Source organism: Meles meles, chromosome 7 (assembly GCF_922984935.1).
Source record: "Meles meles chromosome 7, mMelMel3.1 paternal haplotype, whole genome shotgun sequence".
Taxonomy (NCBI): domain Eukaryota; kingdom Metazoa; phylum Chordata; class Mammalia; order Carnivora; family Mustelidae; genus Meles; species Meles meles.
The window spans coordinates 68509151-68528558 of NC_060072.1; the positions used below are offsets into that span (position 1 = coordinate 68509151).

General features: G+C 38.2%; 1 protein-coding gene across 2 annotated transcripts in view; it reads left to right on the plus strand.

Moving 5' to 3' along the window:
* Positions 1-19408, plus strand: part of ITPR2 (inositol 1,4,5-trisphosphate receptor type 2) — a 501875-nt gene that overhangs the window by 130870 nt on the left and 351597 nt on the right. Inside the window, exons 11-13 of one of the 2 annotated variants that reach the window (XM_046011092.1) lie at positions 7031-7185; positions 10186-10285; positions 10788-10948. In XM_046011092.1, coding sequence (XP_045867048.1) covers positions 7031-7185; positions 10186-10285; positions 10788-10948 — 416 coding nt within the window. The remainder of the gene's footprint in view (positions 1-7030; positions 7186-10185; positions 10286-10787; positions 10949-19408) is intronic. The other variant, XM_046011093.1, reaches the window with a different exon arrangement.

Here is a 19408-nt window from a genome sequence, read left to right on the forward strand (position 1 = left end):
AGAGTTTGTTAAGCAAAATATCAGAGTGTTAGATTAAGAGCAAAATGCATAGCACTGCTTTAAAAAACTGCAAAAGATCTTAGAAATTCTTTTCGCACATGAATAATTGTTGGACTATTTATAAACGGAATTTATCTCTTCATTAAATCTTCTTTCTCCCCCTGCCCTGCGACCTAAGCAAATTATTTAGGGGTATAGTGGTACATTCCACTTATCCTATGTAATTAAAATTAAACCACAGGTCCTCAATAGTATGAGTAATTCAGAGTAACCTCTTTTAATTAGCCATAATAAGTGAGGTTTTCCTATGTTTGGAAAAAATGTTGTTCATTGTAAGTGTCGAAATAGAAAGGTTCCTTACTACTCTTGTTGGGAGACTGCGTATTACCAAAGGGGTGGGGTAGGAAGACAATCTAGGAACCTGGATCTGCTTTCTTTTTGTAAGTCTAGAAAATTTACTTTCTGAGTATTTCAAAAGGAGGGTATATACAGTAGGATTGACTTGTGCTAAATGAACTCACACGTGACTGATATATAAACCACAATGCCAACTTTCTTTCTTTTTTTTTTTTTTTAAGATTCATTTATTTGACAGATAGAGATTACAAGTAGGCAAGTAGGCAGAGAGGCAGGCAGAGAGAGAGAGAGGAGGAAGCAGGCTCCCAGCCAAGCAGAGAGCCCGATGCGGGGCTCGATCCCAGGACCCCGGGACCATGACCCGAGCTGAAGGCAGAGGCCTTAACCCGCTGAGCCACCCAGGCGCCCCCTACAATGCCAACTTTCATCTCTAAGTAAATCTAAATCGTTGGGTCAGTTCATGCATTTTCCTTGATAGATAATCTATAGCAAAAACTAAGTTATAATTAGAAGACTCATGTGTAAGAGGCTCAGGAAATTAGATGACACATATTCTTTTTAGGGATATGGCATTCCCCTAAAAAGACCAGAATATTAATTTTTTGCATCTGCACTCGCAATGATGAAAGAAGCTGTCAAATCTTATTCACTGAATCTCTGTTTATTTAGGTTACATGTTCATCTTCTGTTAATAAAGGCTTTCTTCGGGTGCCTGGGTGGCTCAGTGGGTTAAGCCTCTGCCTTCCGCTCAGGTCATGATCCCGGGATCCTGGGATCAAGTCCCGCATCGGGCTCTCTGCTCAGCAGGGGGCCTGCTTCCCCTCTCTCTCTGCCTGCCTCTCTGCCTACTTGTGATCTCTCTCTCTCTCTGTCAAATAAATAAATAAAATCTTTAAAAAAAAAAAAGGCTTTCTTCAAACATGGTTCAATATAATTGATTAAACTATATTTTCCTTAATTAAAGTCATATTTTATTTGTGTGTTTCTTATAATCTACTGAAGCTACTTGTTTTCAAGTTCCTTTGCCTACCTATTCAAAAAATCCTTTGGGTTATTTCTGCAACTGACTGATCTTGTCCATTATTTCTGTGTTCCTACGTTGTGAGTCAGTCTCCTCTCACATGTATTAATTAGCGTTCATTATGTTGGTGGTTCTTTCTTCTGGCTGCAGTAGCATTGTAGAGTCTAAAAACCAGTTCTTTAAGGATATTTCTTTGTGACTGTGATTCTCCTGGTCTGTTTCTCCTCAAGGCTTCATCTTAGGAGGATTATAACTGAAGCAAACTTCCTCTTCTTTCAGAATTGTCACCTTCTCTTCTTAAGCCTTCTTCTTCCTCCTCTCTTGGGTTTCTTCTTCATCATCATCATCCTTTTCAATATCAAATGTCACCACCATTTTTACCACTGAGAAGGAATTCCTAGTTGCTAATGGTGTTTTCCTGGGCCCCGTATAAAAGGATTCTTTAGAGCTTCTTGAGACTTTCTTGCCTTCAGCTATTTGCAGTCAGGCAGAAGTGTGGTTCCTGTCACCATTATGATCCAGGCAAAATGCTTCTTTGCCATCCACAGTTTAGTATAACCCCTGAATTTTCAGGTCGAGCTACACGGCAGACATCCATGAAACAGTGAACTTCAGAGTTCGTTTGTTCATTTGTTCCCTCCTTCCTTCCATTTCTTTCTTTCCTTCCTCCTCTCCTCTCTTCCCTCCTTCCCTTCCTTGTTCCTTTCCCCTCCCTGTCCTTTACTCTTCCCTTCCTCCTTCCTTCCCTCCCTCCCTCCCTTTCTACCTCCCTTTCTTTCTTCCATAACTTTATTGAGATACAATTCACATACTGTAAAATTCTCCTATTTATAAAAATATATAACTCTGTGGTTTTTTAATACATTCACAGAGCTCCAAAATTATAGCCACTATCAAATTCTACAACATTTTTCTCTCCTGCAGGAGAATGCCTAAATCCATCAACAGTCACTCCCCATTCCTCCCCCCAGGCCCTGGCCACCATGAATCTACTCTCTCTATAGATTTGCCTATTCTGGACATTTCCTATATGGGCTCATAGAATATATGGCCTTTTGTGTCTGATTTCTTTCACTTAGCATAATGTTTTCAAAGTTCATGCATGTTGTAGCTTGTATCTGTACTCTATTCCTTTATGAGCAGATAATATGCCATGGTGCCTATATACCACATTTTGTTTATCCATTCATTATCTGATGAACATTTGGATGGTATCCTCATCTTGGCTTTTAGAAATGCTGCTGTGAACATTGATGGACAAGTTTTGGTGTGGAAATGTATTTTCATTTTTCTTGGATAGAAAACCTAGACTTTGAATCATTGGTCGTATGTTTAACATTCTGCTAAACTGCCAAACTCTTCTGAAGTGGCAATGCCATTTTATGTTCCCCCAGCAATATATGGCTGTTACAACTTCTCTGTGTTCTCACTAACACTTCTTGTTGTCTGTCTCTTTGGTTACGGCTGTCCTAGTGCATTTTACTAATTAGTAATGATGTTGGCCATCTTTGCACGTGTTTGTTGGCCATTTGAATATCTTCTATGGATAAATATATATTCAAATCTTTTGCTCAATTTTTAATTGGGTTGTCTTTATTATTGAATTGTAAGTGTTCTTTATATATTCTGGATATAGTCCCCTTATCAGGCATATGACTTACAAATATTTTCTCTCATTCTGTTTTTTTTCCTTTTTTAATGGACACTATTTTTTTTTTTTTAATTTTTATTTCTTTGACAGAGAGAAATCACAACTAGGCAGAGAGGCAGGCAGAGAGAGAGGAGGAAGCAGGCTCCCTGCCAAGCAGAGAGCCCGATGCGGGGCTTGATCCCAGGACCCTGGGACCATGACCTGAGCTGAAGGCAGAGGCTTTAACCCACTGAGCCACCCAGGCGCCCCAATGGACACTATTTTTAAGGGCAATTTTAGGTTCATAGCAAAATTCAGTGGAAAGTACACATTTCCATAAACCCCTGCCACCACACAAGCACAGCCTCCCTCATACCAACATTTGGCACCAGAATGGCATATTTGCTACACTGATTAATCTACTTAACATATTATTACCATCCAAAAGTCTGAGTTTATAATAGGGTTCACTCTTGACATTGTATATTCTCTGAATTTTGATAAAAGTAGCCCTCATTTGACATGCATCCATTATTATAATATCATGCAGAATAGTCTCACTGCTCTAAAAATCTTATGTGCTCTGTCTTTTCTCCCCGCCCCCCTCCTTGGCAACCATTGATCTTTTTACTGTCTTCATAATTTTGTTGTTTTTGGAATGTCATATGATTGGAATCATACAGTAGGTAGCCTTTTCAGACTGGCTTCTTTCACTTGGCAATATATATTTTAATGTTCTGACTTGTCTTTGAGGTTTGAGAGCTCATTTCTTTTTAGCACTGAGTAATAGTCCATTGTCTGGATGTCCCACAGTTTGTTTATCCAGTTTGTTTATCTTGGTCCCTTACATGTTTTAGCAATGACAAGTAGAGCTGCTCTAGACATCTCTTTGCAAGTTTTTTGGTGCATATTTTGTTTAATACTAAGGAGCATGATTGCTGGGTCGTATGTTATACGGTATGCTTTGTTTTGTGGGAAGCCACCAAACAGTCTTCCAGTGTAGCTGTTCCATTTGCATTCCCCCAGCAATCAGTTTGAGTTTCTGTTGCTCTACATCCTTGTCAGCATTTGCAGTCCTCGGAGTTTTGGATTCATTCATTCTAATAGATGTGTGTGTGTGTGTGTGTGTGTGTGTGTGTGTGTGTGCTTAGCTCATTGTTGTGAGTGGCATCTCATTATGTAATTTGCAACTCCCTAATGACATGATGCTGATCATCTTTTCACATGTTTATTTGCCATCTGTATGGCTTTTTCAGTGAGGTGTCTATTCAGGTCTTTCACCCACTTTTAAATTGGGAAATGTGTTTTATTAATGCTGAAGTTTGAGTGTTCTTTGTATATTTTGGGTAAGAGTCCTTTACTAGATACGTATTTTTGCAAATATTTTCTCCTAGTTTGTGGCTTGTCTTTTCATTCTCTTGATGGTGTCTTTCACAGAACAGAAGAAACTGGTTTTCATGAAAACCAATTTATTAGCTGTTTGTCTCAGGGGTGGTGACCTCAGTGTTGTACTGCTCTTGTATACTCCTGATTTTCTTCTAGAATATCACATTCCTTTCCCTTTCCTTTGCCCTGTTTCTGCCTTTCCACTCCAACTATTTCTCTTTCCTTGAGGATCTTTCTCCTAATCCATTCTGAGAGTTGAAATGCAGGAAATAAATGGAACTGTACAAAGGCTCTTCAAATTTCAGGAGGGAATAACTAAAATTAAACCTAAATGTTTTCAAGGCCCAGAAGAATATATTCCAAATGATAGAATTTCACTCGAGTAGTTACTGTCAGAAATTTATTTGGGAAGAACTCTTAGCTCACATATGATCTTTCAAGACCCTTCCCAATTTCAAGATTCAGAAGCCTAAGCTTTGTGTTACCTGGGTAGCCGTCTCCCCCAACTCATTTGTCTGGCCAGGATACTCTTATTGGGTTATTTAAAGACATTTAGATTTTCTTTTCTCAGGATATGAGGATGTTTTTGTCCCTCACAGATTGTGTCTTCAATTCAGATCTCCATTCCCTCAACTCAGATCACTGTGAAAATGTGTCTCATGACCTAGGAGACCTAAGAAAAGATCAGAAGACCTAAGAAAGGTTCTTACTTGTGAGTTCTTTCCTGCCCTTTGGGGAGGGCAATCAGTGAGTGTTTGGGTGCTCAGTCTAGGCCACTGGCTTTGGTTGGTTTTGGCTTGAGGGGTGGTTAGTTGAATTTGGGGCTGAGTATTCACTACCACAACCTACTGCTCCCTTCTACTTCTTTCCTCCTCCTCCTTCCTTTTTCTCTCCTATTTCCCTCTCTTCCGCTTTCCTCATTCTTCATCAAATGTAGGTAATGACACTCATCTCTTGGTTTGAAGGAAATGATAATATTCATCTTACTTTCTTTCAAATTTTTTTTTTGCTTTTTTTAAAAAATTTATTTATTTTTTTCAGCGTAACAGTATTCATTGTTTTTGCACAACACCCAGTGCTCCATGCAAAACGTGCCCTCCCTATTACCCACCACCTGTTCCCCCAACCTCCCACCCCTGACCCTTCAAAACCCTCAGGTTGTTTTTCAGAGTCCATAGTCTCTTATGGTTCGCCTCCCCTTCCAATTTGTTGTAAGATTAATGAGAACAGCAATGGCTTTGGTATTATGAGAAGCTCTGTGTAAATTCAAAACTATGGTTTTCTTACTGTTTTTGCATTTTCCCCCTGTATCTCTGCATTCCCTTATAGTGTACAGTAAGTTAGTTAAGTGTGTTTTTTCTTCTGATCAATAAGTATAGCTATACTTACTGATTAGAAACAACTTTTATGGGGGTCAGGCTAATGGGGAGAGTTTGCCAGACTCCTGCTTTCATTTAACTCTGAATTTTGGTCTCTGTAGAAGACATGTAAGTCTAAAATGTCAGGAGCTACCAGGTACTTCTGGGCTATGTGAGATTTAGCAGCTAACAGTCTTGCTCCTGCTTCAGGACCCTGGGGGTTCCTCTGCCCATTCACAGTTCAGTGGTGCTACCAATTTGCACACCATTTGCAGAAGACATAAGAATGAAACTGCATAGGAAATGACATTCACAATCTTGGGATGGAACTTCAAGTGAATGTTTTGGAATGATTAGGTGTGATATCTCATTGTCATAGTGTCCGTTAAACACCTGCTTGTCATTGGGCATAGACTGCTTTCATCTGCCTTTCAAATACCCCTTCTCTTCTCCGCTTTCATTTAGCTTCTTGTGATGGTAGAGTGACACTCTCTTTCTCTCTCTCTCTCTACTTCTCTCATTTTAAAATTTCATTTCTTTCAATAAACATGTGTAAGTAATTATATTTCTGTATGTAATTACCAATCTTATATTACATTTGCTGTATCACCTTTTGGTTTCTCGTGCATCATGTTCTTCCACAGGGATTGAGACTTGCTTCAAATAAATGTATATAATTACTAATCTTATGTGGTTGTCAGCTTAAAATGGGGTATTTTGGAAATATTGACTGAGTTTTGCATCATCATGTGGACGTCTGCTTGTGAAGATCCCATTTTATTTCACTGTATATGCCATTATAATATGTTTTTGGATTTAATGGAACAAGCCAATGAACTGAATAGGAATATTGCTGTTGATTCCTCTTCTCTCCTAGTTGTGTTCTGGGAGTTAGTTAGGAACTCTGACTCTTGAATTTATGAAATCGAGATGATTCTACACACTATTTCTTCACTCTGTTTGTTTTAAATGTAGAATGGTCGAAACTACTATGTAAATTGGTTTAAGACATGGTAAGGGAATTCACAACTATTATGACTGTTAGTGCTTTGATATTTGCCCAGATCAAGCCATCTCTCCAGGAGTGTGTGACTTATCACTATTGATAATAACTACCTCAAGGGCTGTCAGGCCTGACCTGCTCTCTCTGGATAATGTGAAACAGACATCTCTATGATCCAATGAAGAAATAATGGGCAGATTTAAATCTTATCTCCTGATTAATTGGAGAATATAGTAAGAAACCTGTTAAGAGTAAATAACTTTGTACCTCCGCAACAGAGAGATGGAGATCTTCCGACTTCAAAGAAGAAACGCCAGGCCGGGGAGAAGATCATGTATACTTTAGTCTCAGTCCCACATGGAAATGACATTGCATCCCTGTTCGAGCTGGATGCCACAACTCTTCAGAGAGCTGACTGCCTGGTTCCAAGGTAAAAAAAATATATATATACACACGCACACACACACACACACACACACACACACATATAGTTTAGGTCTATATACAATAAAAACTATACAATAAATAGTAAGATTTCTTTGAGTAATTGTAATGGTAGGTATGGAATTAACATCTAATGTTGATAGAATTTTTGTGATATCTAGGGAGCAAGCATAAGTAAAGAACAGTGTGTAAAAATCATGCCTCTTTTGTGAGAAGATTCACATAGTTTGTTTTATTCTCATAAATAATTAAAACATGCAGGACCAAAGAATTCTGAAAAATTCATAAGAATTATTTATTCTTATTACTTGTATGGCCTTTGCTTACTAACATGAAAAATGATCTAGGAGCATTTCTATTAGTACTTACTTTTTTTTTTCTATCAGTACTTATATCATTTATTTCTATTATGTCAAATTCCAGGTTTCTTTCATTCATTCATTCATCCATTCATCCATTTGTTTATTTATTTAGTCATTCAGCCAGTAAATCTTTACTGAACTTAACAGACATTGCCCTTGGCATTGGGAAGAGAACTGAACAAACTTAAAATTCAAATAAGGAAGAGAGGCAATAGACAAACCATAAAATAGGAGGTCAGGTAATACAAATGCTTTGAAAAAAAAATTGCAGAGAGAGAGTTGTATTACGTAGTATGACTGTTCAGAAATGGCCTCTCTGATTTAGGACATTTGAGAAAAGACCTGAACGTTTTGAGAGATCAAGTCCTCCCCATCAGGAGTGTCTCAAGCAGCAGGAACATGAAATGGAAAAGTCTTGAAATTTACTAGGTGTGCTGAAGTACCAGCTAGGAAACCAATTGGACCTAAGTGAGTGATGGGTGAGAAAGTGGAAGTGGTAATGAGGTAGCCAGAACTTAATGTGAGACAATGTCTTACATTCTTTTGCTTGGATTTGATTATTTTAATTAATTTCTTTCTTCCAACAGTTGCACTATGTCCGTCTTGAACTCTAAACAAGAATGTTTGCATAAGAAAATGATAAAAGAATCTCCCTATAGAGCACACAGACCCATGACAAATGCTTAAATAAAGTAAAGTTAGTGGCAAATTAGTGGTAAATTTCTGATTATTTGTACAAGGATTGGTTTCTGCTACTTTAAATTTTTTTTTTTTAAAGATTTTATTTATTTATTTGACAGAGAGAGAGATCACAAGTAGGCAGAGAGGCAGGCAGAGAGAGAGGAGGAAGCAGGCTCCCTGCGGAGCCGAGAGCCCGATGCGGGGCTTGATCCCAAGACCCTGAGATCATGACCCGAGCCGAAGGCAGCGGCTTAATCCACTGAGCCACCCAGGCGCCCCTCTGCTACTTTAGATTTTTGAAACTCTGTTTCTATTGTATCTACCTTTATGAACGAGCCAAACCATGATGCTAAGTGAATCGCTCTTTTCTGGAGACCCTTGTTTTATTTGGTTCTGTCTTATTGACCTTAATGCTTTTTGCCTCATGTTATATGATTTATTTATGTCTTATCTTTCCTACCGAACTCTCAGCAACTTGGAGGCACAGAACTTAGCACAATGCTTTTGTTTGAATAGATATTTTTACACATATTTGTTAAAGAAATGATGATAATAAATGATTCACTAAAATGATAATGTTGGAGTTGGATGAAGTTCTAGCTGTCCTTTCTCAGGTGTTTCCTCACAGTTCACATACGGTTGATTCTTGTTTTTCCCAGTACATTGAATTAGCAAATACTAGCCACCGTTCCTAGAAGAAATATGGGGTTAGGTTCCTGTGAACCTCTGGTCATAATATTTTCATCAGTCAGTACCATATAACCTTGTGTTATGTATGTGTTTTTGCTTAAAGGCACTTTATTTAATATGTATTGTTGATTCATTAACATTGAACTTACAGCAATCAGTCTTATAACTTATGCCCAAATGAAGCTTATGTAACATGAGTATTTTCTCCAGAAGGTACATAACAGCCTTATCCCTAGGACTACTGGACAGCACTTCAGCCCTATGCTTGGGACTGTTTTAAGCAATAAGCCCATCAACAAAAAGCACAGAAATGTGGAGAAACATGGCACTAACTAGACCTTGAAAAGGATGCTTATTTATAGTACAAGCAGAAATGAGAAGACAGAGCATTGTATTGTCCACCCTCACTGGGAATGTGCACACTGGGGACTCAAATTTTTTGCCACTCTGTCCATGTCCAAGAATGATTGCAAAAAATGCTCAGACTTTGGATCAGGGGGCTACAGATACATTTTCTTGAGTAGGAGAATTCATAAATATGGAATCGGCAAACAATGAAGATTGGCTGTATATACTTTTATATGCAAATGATTAAGCTACAGAAGGGACTAAGATTAGAGCAGTGTTAGCTAAGGTGGCTACTTGGTCAGTGGTTCTCACATCGGCATTACCTGGAGAGGCTGCTAAAAGACTCATTTTCACCCTATGTTCAGAGTTTCTGATTCAGAGAACTGGGATGAATACTCAGAATTTGCATTTTTTAAAAAAGATTTATTTATTTATTCCAGAGAGAGAGAGAGAGAGAGAGCACCTGAGAGATCAGGGGAGCAAAGGGGGAGAGAGAAAGAAAGAGAGGGAGAGAGAGAGAGAGAGAAACCCAAGCAGACTCCATGCCAAAGCAGTGACCCTGACACAGGGCTGGATCCCAGACCTTGAGATCATGATCCCAGCTGAAACCAAGGATTGGCACTTAACTGACTGTGCCACCCAGGTGCCCTGAATCTGCATTTCAATCAATTTCCCAGGTGATGCTGGTCCTGCTGTACCAGGGGCCACAATTTAAGAACCACTGCTCTGGGTAAAATACCACAAGCTTTGAAATAGTCTTTGACTCAAAACTTTTTTTTAAACCAGATTGCCCTATACTTGAGTTAATTCTAGTCTGAAACATATTCATATAATGTATGACACTCTTAAGGTAATGTGTAAATGTGCTAATTTTTTATAAACTGTTCTTATGTGTTTGCTTTTAGGAACTCTTATGTTCGGTTGAGACATTTATGTACCAACACATGGGTAACAAGTACTAGTATACCCATAGACACAGATGAAGAGAGACCTGTTATGTTGAAGGTACATGTTCCTGAGAGTGGTTTAATTTTTCTCCAGATGTGTGATTAGGATCAGGGAGTGATTGACATGGTACTTACAATCCATCTTTACCAATATCAGAGATTATTGCAATTAATTTAATCAAGTATTCATTCTGCCAGTTGCTTATATCACTGAACTAAGTGGCTTAGATGCTGTGCCCAAATTGTAGGAGTGGGATGTAGAAAGGGGAGAAGATCCCAAGAGTACCTTCTCTCTACAAAGTTGACACAGAAGCAAAGGGCAAATGTGAGAGGCTATGGTTCTAGGTGGGCTTTGGGAACAAGGCAGGAAATGGGCATGGAAAATCTGTGTGTCCCTATGGTCTTTCATAGTGGATGGTGCATGAGGGAATTATTGGGTGTGGATGAGCTATTCCTGTCTTGTATTTCTTAAACAGTATAAAGATGTGTTAGGATCTGAAAAATACTGCACAGCTATTAAAAAACAAACGACTAATCTGAATGGAAAAAACACATTGCAGATTGGAACTTGCCAAACAAAAGAAGATAAAGAAGCATTTGCCATTGTGTCTGTCCCGTTGTCTGAGGTCCGAGACTTAGACTTTGCCAATGATGCAAATAAAGTGCTGGCGACCACAGTTAAAAAGCTGGAAAATGGTACAATAACTCAGAATGAAAGGAGGTTAGTAACTTTTTAAGATGGCTCTTAAATCATTAAGAGTCAGTTGTCAACTCTTGTGGTAAACCTCAAGTGAATGAATGACTCTAAGGGAATATTTAGAATGGTCTCCATAGCAGCACACCTGCTTCCAAATGAGAAGATCATGGTAAGTGAATGAAAATGGTGACATTAAAATCTGGTGGAATATTCACTTTTTCCATTTTGGCTTGGCTTGAAGACAGTTGTTTTTTTACTTGCCGATCTTTCCTTTTAAATGTTTCATAAAAGACTTGCCCTTCATTGAATATTTTGGATTTAAGAGTTCTAAAAGTCCTGAAAGAAGTTTTGTGTTTTGGTATTCTTATTTATTTTTTATTATTTCTTATTATAAAGAGTTCTAAAAGTCCTAAAAGAAGTTTCATGTTTTGGTATTCTTATTTATTTATTATTACTTCTTATTTTAAGAGTTCTAAAATTCCTAAAAGAAGTTTTGTGTCTTGGCATTCTTATTTATTCAAGACACATTTTTCTGCTCTGGTACCACCAAATACATACACGAGAAAACAATCTGCAAGGTCTAGCACTCTGCCCTAGTCCCACAGAGAAACTGGATCCTTGATTTTTCAACTCTGGCTCTGGAGGTAGTTGAGAAGGAGAGTGCTACTGATAGCTGTCAGTTTTATCATTCCTACTTTGTGTCAGTACTGTAAATCTATTTTATCTATTCCTTCAAGTAGTCCTGAGATGGACATTATCCTCATTTTACGTAATTGGGGATTTGATTATGCATGGTTTTAAAGTCTGCATGATTTCAGTGTCCCAGAACACAGGCACTCTCTGTATTTCCCTTCTTGATGATCTGTTATGTACCTTTACATCTAAACAAGAAAAAGCTTCTTGCCAATTTCCCAGGCATTCCTACATTGGAAATCTCATCACAGCTGGGGAGATGATAACTGGTATAACCACTTTGGAAAACAGTTTGACAGTCCCTTGCAAAGTAAAAGAAATCACTACCCATATAAGTAGAAACAAGCAGTGTGTGTTCCATGACTGGCTCATTTCACATAGTGTGATATCTTCTAGGTTCACCCATGTTGTCACATGTGACAGCATTTCCTTCTGTTTCAAAGCTGAATAATATTCCATTGTATATATAAAGTCACATTTTCTCTAAATGCTCATCCATCAATGGGCATTTAAGTTGTTCCTTTATCTTGGCTATTGTTAACAATACTGCAAAATAGTCCAACTCAAACAGAGTAGGATGGTGGTTGCTAGGGAGGGGCTGATGGGAAGGGGGGAATGAAGAGTTCTTGTTTAATAGGTATAAACTTTCATTTATACACAGTAATCTGTTGTACGACGTCATGCCTATAACTAACGGTACTGTATTATGCGCTTAAACATTTGTTAAGAGGGTAGATCTCATACGCGTTCTTACCTCCCACGTGCACACATACACACGATCTATGACTCACCAGTTCTTCTCCTAGACTACATGTTTTTGAGCATCTGTCCAAAAGAAACCCCTACACGTGCGCACCAGGACACCGGTTTCAGAACGTACAGCCTTATTATCAACAACCCAGACTTAAAAAACCATCCAATGTTTGTCACCAGTTGAGTAGATGAATACAAATTTGGTACATTCATGTGATGGAATACAGTATAGCAATGACAATAAATGAACTACATCTATGTGTAACAACATGGATAAATCCAATAAACTTCGGACTGAGCAAGGACTAGACACAGATACGTTCACTGTGATACTATTTCTACAGTTCAAGAGCAGGCAAAGTGAAATTCTGTTTCTTTGGAGTGCTTAAGCAATTGGCAGAACTATAAAGAAATGCAAGAAGGTAACTGTCACAAAAATCACGGTGGTGTTTTCCTGAGAGGGAAGGGATTCAAGGAGGCTCCTGCTGTGTCCAATTTCCTGCTCGGGGTGGTGGCTTTATGGGTTGCCTTAGAGGTATTCCACAACTAAACATTTATGTTTTATGCACCCTTAGATGTATCTTATAATAGAAAGGAACAAAAATCCAACTTGCTTCTTCCCACCACCATCTGTAGAAAAACATCACAAATACACAAACAAATGGAATACCCGTTTCTCTGCTTACTTTCTGTTCTTACCTCTGTCTTTCCGCTCACAAATGTGAATTTGAAAATAACTCTGGTATATTTAATTGTACCTCAAACCTCATTGGAAAAAATGAATGAAAGTCAAAAGCTGACACAACTGCCCCACTCTTCTGGACTATAGACAATTAGATATCCGAGCTGGATCATCAGATTACACTTTTTATCTGCCTGTTACTTGTCTGTCAGTGCTTCCTTTTGATGAATCCATTTCTTTGTCTCTGTCACTCTCATATATGCACAGAAATTTACTCAGCCTCACCTAAAAAGTCTCCCTTGCTAATACTAAGGTGTTTCTTGAGGAGAAGGACAAGTAAAGAGCAGATATGAGCCCTCCCCTATAGCTGGTTGTAACCAGGAGCAAGTTGCTTGTCAGTTTCTGCCAGAGAGAATCTTGCCCCCTCATGATTTTTTTTTAAAAGATTTTATTTATTTATTTAATACAGAGAGAGTGTGAGAGAGCACAAGCAGGGGGGAGAGCAGGCAGAGCAGGCACAGGGAGAAGCAGGCTCCCTGCCGAGCAAGGAGACTGATGCGGGACTCCATCCTAGGACCCTAGGATCATGACCTTAGCTGAAGGCAGATGCTTAATTGAGCCACCCAGGCGTCCCTCCCCCTTATGATTGTTTAAGGAAGGTGCTGGACCCAGGACCCAGCAGGGATCATGTGTTTTTATTTTCCCTGCTTCTTTCCCATGTTTTAGAGTAAGAAAGAAACATCAGAAGGAAGAGAAATATGTCCGAGAAATATCAAGTTGCGATTATTGATTTTAATTTAGTAATTTTAGGAAAGTCATCTCCCACCGAAATTCATTCAAAGCTGCCTGTCAGGACAGTGGAACTTACTGGCATACTTGAATGCATTTACATTATTTTCTCTGTTTTAGAATTCAATATAAAATTCTTTCTGAAAATACGTCACAACTCTGATTTTTTTCCCCTCTAGAGAATGAAGTTATTATTAGATCTTCTTTTACTCAAACCAGAAAGAATGAGACAAGGTCAGAGGGAAGGTGTTAGAATATTGCAGATCTAGCTCAAAATGCCGGCATTGTTTGAATTCTCACTCGTGGCTCCCCTTTCACTCGCCCTAGGATGGCCTCTAGAGGTACAAGCCACTATGCTCCAAGAGCCTCAACCTCAGATATTTTTCAATGGAATTTTCTCATCTTACTGCACAAAGTTGCACTAATAAAATAGAGAGTATCGGGAACATATTAGGGGGTGGGAGAGGAGGGAGCATGGGGTGGGGTTAACTGCTGTTCAGAGCTGGAAGAAGTGACACAAACAGTCCTCAACCAGAATCTCTGCACCATGTTTTACCTCTGAGGGTACAGAAAAAGATGTGGGCTTCCTCAGCAGCATTTGTAGTTCAGAGATGTAATTAACTCGTATATATTGAACTCCTGGTACACACCAGGCGTTGTGACATGCAGCAGGCACACACGCTCATAATGTGGCAGTGAACAAAGCAGCCCATGGCCATGTTTTTATGTAGTTTACTGGTTTGAGGTTGGTTCTAATTCCTCACGATAGAAACTCAGGATCTAGAATAGTGGTCATCCACATGGAATCACCACATCTGATATCCTTGCTTGTTTGCTTTTTCAGATTGGATATCCTTGTAATTCAAAGTTAGTATCTTCCTTAGCAATGCCATTTGTCCTTAGATTTTATTTGCCTGATTATACTGTTGCTACTGTTGCTATCTTCTGTTGAGTATGTGTCTAAAGCTGCTTTTTGAATATCAGTTTATTTCAGATTTCCTGGTCATTTTATTTTAGTAATGTCTTTTGTGAGTGGCACAGAGCTAGATTTTGTTTTTTATTTATTATCATGATTTTTAAAAATATTTATTTATTTATTCGAGAGTGACAGAGAGTGAGTGGTGGGGGAGGAGCAGAGGGAAATGGAGAGAGGAGAGAATCTCAAGCAGACTCCCCGCTGAGCACAGAGCCCAATGTGGGGCTCCATCTCATGACCCTGAGATCATGACCTGAGCTGAAATCAAGAGTGGGACACTAATTGACTGAGTCACCCAGGCACCTTCAGGGAGCTAGATTTAAAAAATCTGATCTGATCCCTTTCTTTTCTTCCTCTTGTGTAGTTTGTGCTTTCAGTTCTCAGATCGATTTCTTCAGTGTTTAGAACGATTTGATACTTATCTACATGTGTTTGAGGGATAAGACAAGCATAGGGTCCCCCTACTACTCCACCATTTTAACTCCTCACCTAATTGGATTCCTTTCATCTGGAGTCCCCATCTTCCAGTAATTCTCCAAAAAGACCAATATAAAGAGAAAGAGGAGGGACCCCCGCTATATTCTCTAGGCCCTTTAGAAAACATGGAGTGGTTCCTTTGGCCACGTACATGCAAATATACGATTTGTGAACATCAGGGGAACAGGCCCTGTTCAAAAAGGAACACCCACACATGTTACCATGGCAAAGCTGGAAGACTCTACAGTGTTTCCCAGCATGCTCTTGGCATTGTTGTAAACCAAAAAGGGTAGGACTGTTGCCAAGAGGATTAATGCATATTAAGCACTCAAAGAGCAGAGATAGCTGCCTGCAAGGTATGAAGGAAAATGAACAGAAAAAGAAGGAAACAGAAGAGAAAGGTACTTGGGTTCAAAGGAAGCTCCAGCCTATTCCACCCAGAGAAACACACTTTGTGAGAACCAATGGAAGGGAGCCTGAGCTCCAGGAATCCATTCCCTATGAACTCACAGCATGATAAGCATTAAAAAAAAAAAATAGAAGACCTGAGGCCAATAAATAAATAAATAAATAAATAAATAAAATAAATTTGAATCTGATAGTCTTTAAATCATTTTTCATTTAAGAAATATGTGTTTAGGCGTGCCTGGGTAGCTCAGTCAGTTAAATGTCTGCCTTCGGCTCAGGTCATGATCCTGGGCTCCCTCCTTGTGGGGAGTCTGCTTCTCCCCCTGCTACTTCTCTCTCTTGATCACTCTCTTTCTCTCTCTCTCTCGATAAATAAATAAAATCTCCCCTTTTTTAAAATCTCTCTTTAAAAAAAAAAGAAATAATGTGTTTGGATTTATTCTAATTTTTTTCTTTATTGTAGTTTTTTTTTCTTTTCCTTCTACCTTCTTGCTTTCTGTTAGAGTGATAAAATTGATATTTTCTCCCCATTTTTCTTTTTCCTGCACTGGTTTAAAAGCTTTAGGTCATGTTGCTATTCTTTAGCAATTGCCCTTAAATTCTTGCCATTCATTTTAACTGCATAACTGCATATTCTGTCCTATAAAATTTGAAGCCATTAAATATTTATTTCTTCTGCTTATGGGAGAAAAGTATTTTTTGCTCATGGGAGAAAATGCACTGATACTCTCCTTCACATCTTTCTTGGAATATTTGTCTAGAACCATAGTTCTGTGTTAATTATTTTTATTTAAAATTTTCATTTTATAATAGTTGATACCTATTAAGAAGTGGATGTATCCTATAAATTATGATATACCACTTTTTCATTAAATTTTTTATTTTTATTTTTGCTATGAATTGTATTTCTTGTTATATTTTACCTCTTCTGTTTGCTTTTATTTCTTGCTTTTCACATTTTCTCTCTGGGTTCACTTTTCTTTTTGCTGAAATTTATTCTTTAAAGCTGTTCAGTCAGGGTCTATGGGTTTTAAATCCTCTGAATTTTTGAATATATGAAAATATATTTATTTCATTTTATCACATTTTTATTATGTACCATTAAACCAAAAGCAAGAATAGAGAGACCAAGGCAATGAGTAATTTTTACAACAGTGAACAAAAATACATGTTACAACAACATTATCGATACTTCTAAAACAAATCAAGATCTTCTAAATCAGTCTCTTTTTTTTAAATTTTTTTTATTTGTTTATTTTCAATGTAACAGTGTTCATTGTTTTTGCACCACACCCAGTGCTCCATGCAATACGTGCCCTCCCTATTACCCACCACCTGTTTACAGGTGGTGGGAAAATATATTTATTTTTGCTGCCACTCTTAAGTACTACTTTAACTATATATAGAATGTTAGCTTGACAGTTATTTTCCCTTAGTATCTTAAGGTTATAATGTAATTATTTTTAGACATATTTTGTTTTCATTAAGAAGTCTTTTGCTGATGGAATTTTTACTTTATTGACCTTTATTCTTTACTTTTTGGTAATTTTGTACATTTTTTCTTTGTCTTTGATGTCCTGAAGTTTTACTCTGGTGTATTTACAAGGAAATTTATAATGCATTTAAAAAAAATTGAGGTACAGTTGACATACAACATTATATTAGTTTCAGGTGTACAACATAATTGCTTGATATTTGTGTATATCATGATATGGTCACTACAGTAAGTCTAGTTAACATCTGTCACCATATGGACTTGGAGAAATTTTATTTTCTTGTGATGAGAGCTTTAAAGATTTACTCTTATAGCAACTGGTGGATATATGATAGAGTATTTTTAATTATTGCCACTGTGCTGTACGTTACACCCCAGGACTTATTTATTGTTTAACTGGAAGTTTGTACCTTTTGACTTTCTTCACCCATTTCACTCACTCCCTTTACCTTTCACTTGACGTCTAGCAATCTGTTCTCTGTATCTGTGAGTTCATTAAAAAACCTTTTATTTTTTAAACATAAGGAAACTTAATTTTTGTTTTTCCCACCTGACATTTAAGGTATGCTCTTACTCTGTGTACTTGTGTTTTCCTTTAATTCTGAAGTTTTCAGCCATTTTCTTTCAAATGCTACTTTTTAATCTTTTCTCTCTTTCCTCTCTCTTAGAACTCCTAAGAGACTATGGACTCTGAAAAACAACCTGAGGGTTTTGAAAGGTCAGGGGTGGGAGGTTGGGGCAACCTGAGGGTTTTGAAGGGTCAGGGGTGGGAGGTTGGGGGTACAGGTGGTGGGTAATGGGGAGGGCACGTTTTGCATGGAGCACTGGGTGTTGTGCAAAAAGAATGAATACTGTTACGCTGAAAAAATAAATAAAATGGAAAAAAAATAATAATAAAAAAATATATGTTTGAGCCTCTTAATTCATCCTCTTTATCTCTTAACTTTCTTTTTACAATTTTCCTTTTTAAATCTCTCTGTGCTGCTCTCTGGATTGATTTTTGATACTGTCTTACGAATCACTAATTTTTCTTAGAAAGTGTGCAGAATAGTTTAACTTCATGAGTTAGATTTTTATTTAAATGATTATAATTTTATTTCTCAGTTTTCTGTTGGTTCTCTTGTGTATCCACCTTTTCATTCATATCTGCCTTTTTAAGATATGTTTGTCTTTTTTGGTATATAATTGCTTTCTTAATCTCTTTGGTGATGGAAAAAACTCATTTAAAAGTCATTTTGAAATTGTTCTGTTACTTGCATTTTGTTGGTAATGAATTGGCCTCTTGATTTTCTTTTAAAGGCTTTTTTATTTATTTGGGAGAAGAGAGTGCTCAAGAGAGAATGAGTGAGGTGAGGGCAGAGAGAGAGGGAAAAGCTCAAGCAGGCTCCATGCCCAGCACAGAGCCCAACATGGGGCTTGATCCCTTGATCCATGAGATCATGACCTGAGCCAAAATCATGAGTCAGACACTTAATGGACTGGACCACCCAGTGCCCTGGCCTCTTGATTTTTACATATGGTGGGTCTGGCTTCATGTCCCTTTCCCCCTTGTGCTTTGGAATTTGAACATGCAGACTCTTCTTAGGTGTGTGGTTTTTGCTTTTCCTTTCTTTTCATTTGCTTATCTCCTCTATCAGTTTCACGGTTGCCTCCACTCCGCACGTCTCAGCTAGTGGAGGAGTGAAACTGAGGACTAAGAGTCCGAGTCCTGTGGTAATTTGAGGCTCAGCTGTTGACATCACAGGTGGCGAGGCCCAGTCCTGTCGTGAGTTTCCTCTCTTTCCTGCTACCACTGCATAACCAGAGCTGAAAAGGAGGCACCAGTTTTTAAGGTTCTTTTAAGAGGTGGAAAACCTCCTTTAATACCTGCTTTCATGTCTTCAGCTTAGTTCCCTACCATGTGTTTTTAGTCCCAGTTATCTGGCAAGGATTGAACAGTATCCTTGCTTATCACTGTGTTTTTTCTTTCTTTCTTTTTGTTTTTTTAAAGATTTATTTACTTGAGAGAGAGTGAGCGCAAGTGGGGGGTGGGGGAGAGGAAGAGGGAGAAGCAGGCTCATTGCTGAGCAGGGAGCCCAATGCGGGACTCGATCCCAGGACCCCAGGATCAGGATCTGAGCCAAAGGCAAACACTTAACTTACTGAGCCATCTGGGCACTCCTTGCTGTGTTTTTCTTATTTTGTTCCTAATCCACAGAGCTTTTTATTTTT